Source organism: Nuphar pumila, chromosome 15, assembly GCF_984573655.1.
Source record: "Nuphar pumila chromosome 15, dmNupPumi1.hap1.1, whole genome shotgun sequence".
Lineage (NCBI taxonomy): Eukaryota > Viridiplantae > Streptophyta > Magnoliopsida > Nymphaeales > Nymphaeaceae > Nuphar > Nuphar pumila.
This window is the reverse complement of record NC_143263.1, coordinates 72,487,875-72,498,863: the sequence shown is the minus strand read 5'-3', so window position 1 is coordinate 72,498,863 and position 10,989 is coordinate 72,487,875. Positions and strand designations below refer to the sequence as shown.

Here is a 10,989-nt window from a genome sequence, read left to right as displayed (position 1 = left end):
ATGCGTATGCTTCGATGGATGTGTGAAAATACACTAAAAGATAAGATTCAGAACGAGGAAATACGTGAAAAAGTAGGCGTTGCATCCATTAAAAATAAGATGAGTGAGAATCGTTTACGATGGTTTGAGCATATTCGTTGAAGGCCTAATGATGCTCTGGTTAGAAGGATGGAGAAATGAAAAAATCTATTAGCTAAAAGAGGTCGGGGTAGGCCTAAGAAGACTTAGATGGAGATGATAAGAAAGGACATGAATGCTTTAAACCTCACCGAGGATATAACATTGGATAGAAATGATTAGAGAAGGATTCATGTGGAGGACCCAAAATGATTTCCTTTTTGGTTCATATCGCCGACCCCAATTGTTTGGGATGAAGTTGTTGTTGTTGTTGGGTCAGGTACAGTCAAATGGATTTTAGATCAAACCAATCTTCACCCTTATCTGAGTACATCCCAAAATCCAATCGAATTGAGATAAGCTTCCTTGTGCAATTAATGCAAAATATATAACTCGTCAGCCAAACGCCCAAACTACATTAACTATGCTTATCAAGATATGGGTCAAAAGAGTACAATTTGGTAAACAAGGGTTTAGATCTGGTTAGAGTTTTCCAGATCCAAAGAAAAAACTGACGCCCCAAACCCCCACCTCCGCCGTCGCCCTTTGCCTCTTTCTCGTTTCCTCTGCCTCTCTCGAACCCTAGCACGCACCATTCAAAGGTTTTGTCCGGTGAATAGGCATCCGCAGTGGACCAGCGGACGGTCAATCGGTGTCTGAGGCGTCGGAAACAGTCCGGTGAGTCCAAATCTGCCTCTCTCTCTCTCTCTGTGGGTGGCGGTGGACTGAGCTGGTGGAGGTTTTGGTGGTGGGCTGGAGTCCCGGAGCAAGGAGTGGAGTTGGAGGTTGGAGATGCCAGTGGTGGAGATCTGGGTCATGGAGGAGGATTTATTATTATTATTTTTTTTGAGGTCTGGGTGTTGGAGGCAGAGGTTTCCCTTCTCGGGGGATTCCATCCGCAAACTCAAAGATTATGGCTGGCCGATATATATATATATATATATATATATATATATATATATATATATATATATATATATATATATATATATATATATATATATATAGACACACACACAGATTCCTATGTGCAGGACTCTCAATTCCACTCCCTAGGAAGTGCATCTTAGTATGACTGTGTGCTTTCAGTAGCTATAGTCTAAACACTAATTCTTGTCACTTTTCTGCTTTCTAAATGTTTTTGTTAAATTGCAGACACATGGCTGGAAGAATGTTGACACGATCAGTTGCACGGCTATTAATCAGTAAACCTAGTTCACATTGGCCCCTTTCATTTGGTTCCTATAGTGCATCAAATGCTATCCAGTCACATACATCCCATGCTGTGCCTGGTAGGGTTTCTCATGTTTGACCTGTTTTCTTTTTCATTTTTGTAATTATGCTTCTTTTAAGTTATTTTTCTCTTTTTTTTAATAGACGCAATGATTGAAATTCAGTTCCCTCTTAATCAGCTTCGCTATTAGTTTTGTTAATTAGATATAGGTTTTTTGTGGTTGAATTAGGATCTAGGATTGTATCTTATTTGCATATTTTTCCAGAAAAAAAAGAAAAACCATTTATAATGCTTAATGTTTAGCATGGATTGATCCACAACTTTTTCTTTCTTTTCTCCTATAGATAATTTGAGTAGCTGAGGATGTTCTTGTGGTCTATTACTAGTTGTGATGGTCAAGTAATTCTGGTGAATCAATTTGGCATTGCAAAACATTTGGTCAATAATGGTGGCATGTAACACTATCATGGCCTTTAATATATAATTTTTTTTCATATATAAGTCTTTATTTCTTTATTTGGAAAGAAAAGTTGTATGCTGGAATAAGGGGTGTTTGGATGCAGCCACTGATCCAAAATAAGCAAGATAATTAGGGACGTGCTGAGATCAGTAATGCAATATCCAAGTTTACCCCAATTTTCTGGATAAGTGGCTGCATCCAAATAACTCTTTAGAAGTTGATCATAGCAACATATAGGAACAACGTGAGATTGGATTGGAAAGAATAAAATAAAAAACTAAGATTAAATCATGGAAAAAGGCCATTGTTGTGGTTTGTGGTGTTGTTACTTCTCTCTCTCTCTCTGTTCTTGGTTCGGGTTCTTTCATACTATGAATCAGAGCTTGTGGTTTCTGATGTGTTGCCTGGTTATAGGGTCAAGGTTTCCCTTTGCAATGGGAATAGGCAATAGGCTGTATAGTGCTGAAGTAAGCCATTTGCCTCAGATTACTGATCCTGATGTATTGCGACCATTCAAAGATTTAATGGCTGCAAACTGGGATGAGCTTCCAGATGCTGTTGTGAGTGATGCCAGAAAGGCATTATCAAAAGCTAGTGATGACAAGCAAGGCCAGGAAGCATTGACAAATGTATTTCGTGCAGCAGAGGCTGTTGAACAGTTCGGTGGGACCTTGGTATCTCTAAGAATGGAACTTGATGATAAAAGTGGAATAAGTGGTGAGGTCTGTTAAAATTTCTCTTCAGCTTGCTTGTGATAGTATTTTTTTTATTAATTTAATGGTAATTGGGACTTACGGATGTGAAAACTGGGTCTTTGATCTGTACTTTTGTTGTTTGGACTTTCTGCAGAATGTCCAACCTTTACCAGAGGATCTTCGAGATTCTCTTAGTGCTGCATACAGGCGTTACATATCATACTTGGATGCCTTTGGCCCTGATGAAGTTTACTTGAAAAAGAAAGTCGAAATGGAGCTTGGGACCAAGATGATACATATAAAGATGCGCTGCAGCAACCTTGATTCTGAATGGGGAAAGGTGATGTTCTTTCTCAAATTCTGTTTTATAAATGATTCAAAATAGTAATCTTTATATGTAAGTTTATGAGCAGCGTTAACAGCTTTTGCTTGGATCTAGCCATCCTCCTGGCAAAGTTGGAAGACTGGAAAAAACTGAGGCTCAAGGCTTTGTCAGATCTAATGTCTTCATCGACTTTATTATCAATAATACCAACTTGGAAGATTTGGCTGTGAATCAATGGAGTAATTGACTCAACACTGATTAGGGAATTTGGTCAAGTTCTTGGTCTAGGAGAGGTCACAAACATGTCACATACCTTATTAAAGTTTAGCAAGAGGAAAGCTAAAAGAACATGTTGGAGAAGGAACTCAGCTGCCCATGATGTGATTGTGTGGGTTGAACTCTCTATTACAGCATATTCTTATTGGTTATAAAACTAGCATGTAGAACTATGTCACACGGGTGCGGGTACCGCCCATGCACCAGGTTTATCCTAGGTCGGGTTGGGTCCGAACCCGTGTGCACTGACCTGAAATATATAATATATATTATAACTTTTTTGGGAGGAGGAGGAGGAGGAGAGAAGAGGAGGAGGAAGAGAAGGGAAGAATAGGTGGAGGAGGGAAGAAGAGGGGAAAGAGGTAGAGGAGGAGAGAAGAAGAGGGGAAGGAGGAAAAAAGGCAAAAAAGGAGGAATAGAAGCAAGAAGAGGAGAAAGAGGGGGGGGGGTGCGAGGAGGAGGGGGAAGAAGAAGAAGGAGGAGAACACTGTTGTTTTGGTTCTTCTAATGGTCGGGGAAAGGATTTTGATATATTCCCATATCTTGTTTCGAAGATGAGGGTTTATCAACACTTTTCAATATAATTTCCCCTTTCTCCAGATTATCTTGAATAATGTTCTGTGTCATGACCCAAAAGTCTGTGTAATTTACAGTATTTGCTCGAATCTATGCCCTTCACAATGGGCGGGTCAGGCACAACAGGCAACTTCAGAAGTGAAGTTTTGCAATGCTCGAGTTCTTCCACTCGTGAAGGGTGAGGAACAATGGGAGAGAGAAGGAGTTGCAGGAAAAGACGATTCCAATCTTAGGGTCGGTTGCTCTTCTAATTCCTTTATACTTACATACTAATACAAAATTTAGGGTACTAAAATACCCCTATTACAAAGAGAGGAAATTACATAATGCCATTAATGAAATGGCAATGACTATGGGTCTGGATCCCCTGACCCGTGACCGATAACAAGAGATACACGTCTTTTCACCCTCCCTCAAGTTGTGCATGGTCTTGAACCATGAACAACTTGCCTTTTAACATCCAAAATCTGTCTTTTGTCAGTCCTTTTGTAAATATATCCGCCACTTGATCTGCAGTTCGTACAAATTCGAGCTCAATCTTCTTCTCTTCTACCTTTTGTCTCACAAAATGCTGATCTATTTCAATATGTTTGGCACGACTGTGATGGATTGGATTAAAAGATATACTAATGGCACTCTGGTTGTCACATAAAAGGAGCGATCGAGAGATCGATTCTCCTACTTCTGTCAGTAAATGCCTAATCCAGGTAGCTTCAGCAGTAGCGACTGCCATTGACCTGTATTCGGCTTCTGTATTGGATCTAGCAACATCCTTTTGTTTCATACTACTCCAGAAAACCAAATTCATCCCAACAAACACACAATAGCCAGATACTAATCTACGTTCATCTGGGTCTCCAGCCCAATCTACATCAGAATAAACAGTAATCTCATGTGCATTTTGCCCATTAGTCTTTCTCTTATATAAAAGACCATCTCCAACAGTTCCCTTTAGGTACCAAAGTATCCGTTTAACCGCTTCCATATGCCCTTCACGTGGTGCATGCATAAACTGAGATACTTGATTCACAGAGTAAACAATATCAGGTCGAGTAAAAGTGAGGTATTGTAACATGCGCACTATGCTACGATATTGTGTGAGATTCTCGTATGGATCTCCATCTTGAGAACTGAGCTTTTGGTGAAGAACACTAGGAGTTCCCAAGGGCTTGCAATCTTTCATGCTTGCTTTATTGAGGACATCAATGATATACTTATGTTGAGTGAGAGTCATCTCTTCAGGGGTACTGTTGACTTCAACTCCAAGAAAGTATCGTAGTTTACCAAGGTCCTTCATTTTGAATCTCTGATTCAAGAGATGTTTGACTTCCTCAATATGCTCGTTGGAATTACCAGTGATGATAATATCATCTACATATATCAACAACAGAGTAACTGTGTCTTGGTTCTTGAATATGAACAAGGAATGGTCAAGAAGAGATTTCCTAAAACCATATTTTTGTATTTCAAGAGAGAAACTATCAAACCAAGAACGAGATGCCTGCTTCAATCCATATATCGCCCTTTTTAATCTGCATACATATTTTGTAGGATTGCCTTCTGCGTAACCAGTGGGTTGTTCCATGTATACTTCTTTCAAATTTCCATGAAGAAAAACATTCTTCACGTCAAGTTGACTAATAGTCCATTGATGTTCAATAGCTAAAGAAAGTATGACTTTGATTGTCCCCATTTTCACCACTGGACTAAAGGTCTCATCATAATCCTGTCCTTGCTCTTGTGTAAATCCTTTGGCTACAAGCCTCGCCTTGTATCGCTCTATAGTCCCATCTGGCTTATACTTTATTTTGTACACCCATTTTGAATCAACAACATTTCTGTCAGGTGGTCTTGGTACAATATCCTACGTACCACATTTATGTAGAGCTTCCATTTCTTCATTCATTGCTTCAATCCATCTTTTGGAATTTGATGCTTGAGAAAACGTTGTGGGTCCATCTTCCTTGCTCAAGGCTGTTAGGAAAAGTTGAAAATCCAATGAGAAATTTTCATAATTGACCTATCTTTCAATCAGATGACGAGAACGAGTGGATCTTTTAGCATCAAAGGTAGAAGTGGATGTGTCCATTTCTGGATTAACAATAGTGGGTGCCTCTCTTCCTCGTCGGGTGTAAACAAGACCTTTATACCTTTTTGGGTCCAAAGATGACTTTGTATTCTCAGGTGCAATCATCTCATCAACAGGTATAGATTCCTTATCCTTTTGAGCACAATCTGAAGGACATACATCACTAGTTCCAGAGAAAAGTTCAGAATTCAACCATGGATAATAAACCTCAATTCTGGAATTTGATTCCGAAGGGCTAATGCATCGACAATCAAAATTCAATTCATCGAAGATGACATTTCTTGATATTTTGATGCGCTTGCTCATAGGATCATAGCACATGTACCCTTTATAGTCATCGGCATAACCCACAAACCTGCACTTCAAGGCCTTGTCCTGAAACTTATGTTTCATTGAACTATCAATATGAGCATAGCATAAACAACCAAACACACGCAAATCATGATAGTTGGGATGAACACCAAATAGAGAAAAGTAAGAAGACTTGTTTTCCAAAATAGTCATGGGCAATCGATTTATCACATGGACTGCAAAATGAAAGACTTCTGTCCATAAAGTAATCGGAAGATTACTATCATGCATCATGCTCATCGCACTCTCAACAATATGGCGATGCTTTCTTTCAACAATCCCATTCTGCTGAGGTGTGTGTGGGCAAGACACCCTTCTCCTTATCCCATTACTTTGAAAAAAGTTAGTAAAGTCAATAGAAGAAAATTCACCTCCTCCGTCACATTGAAAACAAAGAATGTTTTCAGAAAATTGATTTTTGACAAAGGAATGGAAGTTTTGGAACAACTTGAAGGCCTCAGATTTGTGTTTAATGAAGAAAATCCAAGTATAACGAGAATAACTGTCAACAAATATAAGATAATATCTAGTTCCAAATATAGAAGCAACTGGGGCAGACCCCCAAACATCAGAACAGATAATCTCAAAAGGTCTTGAAGCTCTTTTATTTATAGAATGAAAAGGTAAAACACGACTCTTACATAAGAGACAACTAGAACATTTGTTGTCATTGACATTTATTCCTAAACTTGACTTAGGAATGAGGTTATTTGAAACAAGCTTTTCAATGAAACTACTACTGCAATGACCTAGACGACCATGCCAAAGATTTGTCTTATTGATTTCAGAAACACTAAAGACACAGAATTCTCAGAAGGCAACGATGAAGAGAGCTTCAAGTTTGGGTCTACAGGACGAATATGTGCTGAAGGATCTTCTTGAAAAACATACATATTGCGTTGCCGTTTTCCTTTAGCGAACGTCTCCTTCGTGCAGAGGTCCTTGACAAGAACAGAAGAGAGAGTAAATTCAACTGAGACATTGATATCATCAACAAGTTTAGAAACCGAAACAATGTTTTTCTTGATGTTAGGGGCATAAAGAACTTTTGAAAGGTTGAGAGAGGATTTTGACAAAGGTATAATAGAGTTTCCAATATGAGAGATAGAATGGTGGGATTCATCCCCAGTAACTATACTACTTCTACCAATGTAAGGAACAAGGTTTAGGAGCTTACCAATCATGCTAAAGCTGACAACAATAACTCCTTTACTTCTCCACTGGTCCTTGTACTGTCTGTACCTCTCTTTGCTTCAACTTGAGTTGATTTTCCTTTATTTAGGAGATTGAACCAACATTTAGCTTTGATATGCCCCTTTTTATTACATAGGAAACAAGTAGGAATTGGCCTCTGTCGTTGTGGATTGGTATATGTGTTGGGTGTAGGCAATAATCCACGGCCTCCTTGACCACTTCTCCCTTGTCCTCCCTTTCCCTTAATATCATAGCTTCCTCGCCTTCGTGCATAAGCCATCCCTGTAGCAAGAACTTCTTGCATCCCTGTATGCATAGATGATTCTTCAGAAAATCCTTTTAGGTTCATCTCATATTGTAATAATTTTGCGTGCAGATCTTCAAAGTTGGGCAGTTCAGGTAAACATAACAAGGAAGTAACAATCATATGATAGTCGGGTCCCAATCCACTGAGGGTCTGTTGTACCAAATTTGTATCAGTCACTGCACACCCAACAACTGCTAGCTGATCTGTGATGACCTTCATTTAGTTCAAGTATTCCATGATAGTCATGAAATCCTTTCTTAACATTTGAAACTCTCTTTTAAGGAACATAATCCTGGCCTGAGAAACCTGTGAGTATGTCTGAACAAGTCTGTCCCAAAGTTGCATGGCAGTGCAGTCATCTGGGATTGCCACAAGCACCTTTTATGACAATGTAGATGTAATACAAGCAACTAGCGCCTGATCTCTTTTCATTCAGGCTACAAATTCAGGATTTCTAACATATACCGTAGTAGATTCTCCTTTGCTGTCCCTTTCTTCTCGTGATATGAACTCTGGAGGAACTGAAACAGATCCATCCAGATGTCCAGAAGGATCCTGACTCCTAATGAAAGGAATGATTTGCCTCTTCCAAGTCAAGAAGTTAGAATTGTTTAATTTTTCAGACACGAGTTGACTGAAGAAGCTTGAAGAAAGAACAGACTGAGTAGGGAATGAATCCATCTTTCACAATACTAAGAATGTGTCTGGCACACAACTTGTCTACAATTTTTGCAATTTTTTTTTTGCTGATTGAAAGGTCACTCACCTGACTAATGTAACTGCTGCAACCTCTTCTCCCTTTCCTTTTTTTTTTGGAGAGAATACTATATCATGCTATGTAAATGGCACTAGATAGAGATTTAAGAGAAGAAACTGATTCAATATCTAATTCAAATCAATATCTGATTTAAAACAAAATATTGAATACCGATCAGATTTCTAATTTTCAGAAGAGAATAAATAATAATCACTGAATACGAAAACCACAACAAAAAAATATGTGAATAGAAAATCACACCCGATATTAATGCAATGCTTTCAAGTATGAAAAGAAATAGAGGTAAGGAGAACGTCAAAAGAAGAAGAATTCAGATCTGCGGTCAGATCTGATCAGGAATATGACTGGATCAACTGACACCCAATTACGTGACCAAATCACGCTCTGATCGAAATTGATAAACAAGATATGTTGAGAGCAGATTGAAGGATAAGGAGACAACCTTGAGAATGCTTCGGATCAAGATACCTAGACCGAGACGATTCAGATTTATCAGAAAAGAAAACTTGATCAGATCTGATTAAAATCAGATCTGATCAAGATCGAGATGCTAAGAGAAATATGGGACGAGATGAGAAGTCTGACGGAAGGAGTATTGAGAAAAGAAATTTTCTTGACTTAGAAGAGGAAAACAATGGGATTCAGATCTTTCAGTCGTACCTTTGGAGTCAATTCCAGGTCTTGCTGTAGCGTGGCTTTGATACCATGTAAGTTTTGCAATGCTCGAGTTCTTCCACTCGTGAAGGGTGAGGAACAGTGGGAGAGAGAAGGAGCTGCAGGACAAGCCGATTCTAATCTTAGGGTCGGCTGCTCTTCTAATTCCTTTATACTTACATACTAATACAAAATTTAGGGTACTAAAATACCCCTATTACAAAGAGAGAAAATTACATAATGCCATTAATGAAATGACAATGACTACGTATCTGGATCCCCTGACCCGTGACCCATAACAAGAGATACACGTCTTTTCACAATCATGATATTCATTACCTCTTCGTAGGATTGAGCAATCTCTATGAACTTTCAGCCTCTGGGCCTATGTTACCGCGACATCACACTTTAGTTATCGTACCTGTGTCGGCACGGGTACCAGACGCAGGGCAGATACGCCTATTACCCGAACCTCAAAAAAAAACCCAAAACTCTCGACTCTCTCTCTCGTCTTCCCCCTCTTTGTCTCCCTCTCTCTTCTTCCCCCTAGAGAGAGCGAGAGACCTGGAAAAGAGAGAGAGAGAGAGACAAAGAGGGGAATTGAGAGAGAGAGGGGGCGGAAGATGAGAGCCAGGGAGGGGTGCAGAGCGAGAACAGGGAGAGAGAGAGTACCTCCTTCTTCTTCGTCTCACTACAACAAACAAAGAGAGAGAGACTTTTAATTAAACCAAGTTGGTTTCGTTGACCAGGTTTGGACAAATCCAAACCTGGTCAACGAAGCTACAAAAATGACTTAAAAAACAAGTTTCTCTCTCTCTCTCTCTATATATATATATATATGTTTAGTCAACATATGGTTGACTTCTAGTCGTTGGAGAAGGTGTCCAACAGCTAGATTTCTAGCCGTTGGACCCTCTCCCACGACTAGAAGGGGCTCTCTCCTCCTTTTATTCTCTCCTCCCCTCTATAAATAAGTGGATGTGTGCATATGTGACTTTTGAGAGAGTGTATGGGTAGTTCTTAGTGTATTGAGTGATTGTAGTGAGGCTCTTTGTAATTTTGCATTTTTTTTTGTGTTATTTGAATTTCATTCTTAATGAAATTGTTTATTTTTTAAGTCGTGTTCCATTGTTATTTTTATGATGAATATGTATTCAACTACATTGTATTTGTTGGTTCTTGATCCATTCTGGAGTGCATCGGGATTCGCATCATTCTCATGACAATAGTTGTGTCCCTGTACCTTCATTTTTTGAAATTGCCATGTTGTACCCGCACCCACACCCACACCCACACTCATACCTAGGTGACATAGCTCTGGGCCATATGGAGTCATACTACCTCTGCCTCTGATCTGACTTTCTTTGTTCAGGGGCTTTCTGAACTGTTGGCTTTTGATGCACTTGGTTTTGCCCTTGGTTTTGGATTTTTAATCTTTGTTGTCCTTTTTATAATTGTTGTGGACAACATTTACTTGGCCTTTCTGATAATCATTTTTCTTAGAATTTCCATCTTTACCAAATCCCTGCTTAATAATTATTCCTTCATATAGGCCGCTTTTAATGCCTATCTTAATCCATTCGGTTCTGTGAATCAACTCTTCCCTTAGTCAGTATTTGAAGATAACTGATGTTAATGTAGCAGCCGGAGTTTACAGCTTTCCTTGTTGTAGGTGCAAGGCTTCGAACTATCTTTGCTATATGTCTTAAGGACTTGTAGTTTATCCTTGGAAATAATGTGTATTTCTTTCATCAATCAGCCTTCTCAAAAGTGCTGCAACTAAATTCGGCAGCCTCATAATCTCATTTCACTGTTTAAGAGTATGTTTCAGTGTAGTCAATCAAACCCATGCTCTTGAGAAATCCCTTTTCACCAAGCTTGCTTTGGACATTCCAATGCTACCATCAGCTTTATGTTCAATTTTATACACCCA

The 10,989-nt window shown here is 39.1% G+C and overlaps 1 protein-coding gene across 1 annotated transcript in view; it reads left to right on the top strand.

The window, feature by feature from the left end:
* The first annotated feature begins 652 nt into the window (after positions 1-652).
* Positions 653-10,989, top strand: part of LOC149815578 (succinate dehydrogenase subunit 5, mitochondrial-like) — a 17,648-nt gene continuing 7,311 nt past the window's right edge. The window contains exons 1-4 of the mRNA XM_089988798.1: positions 653-795; positions 1,273-1,409; positions 2,226-2,533; positions 2,661-2,846. Coding sequence (XP_089844924.1) covers positions 1,277-1,409; positions 2,226-2,533; positions 2,661-2,846 — 627 coding nt within the window. The 5' untranslated portion in view covers positions 653-795; positions 1,273-1,276. The remainder of the gene's footprint in view (positions 796-1,272; positions 1,410-2,225; positions 2,534-2,660; positions 2,847-10,989) is intronic.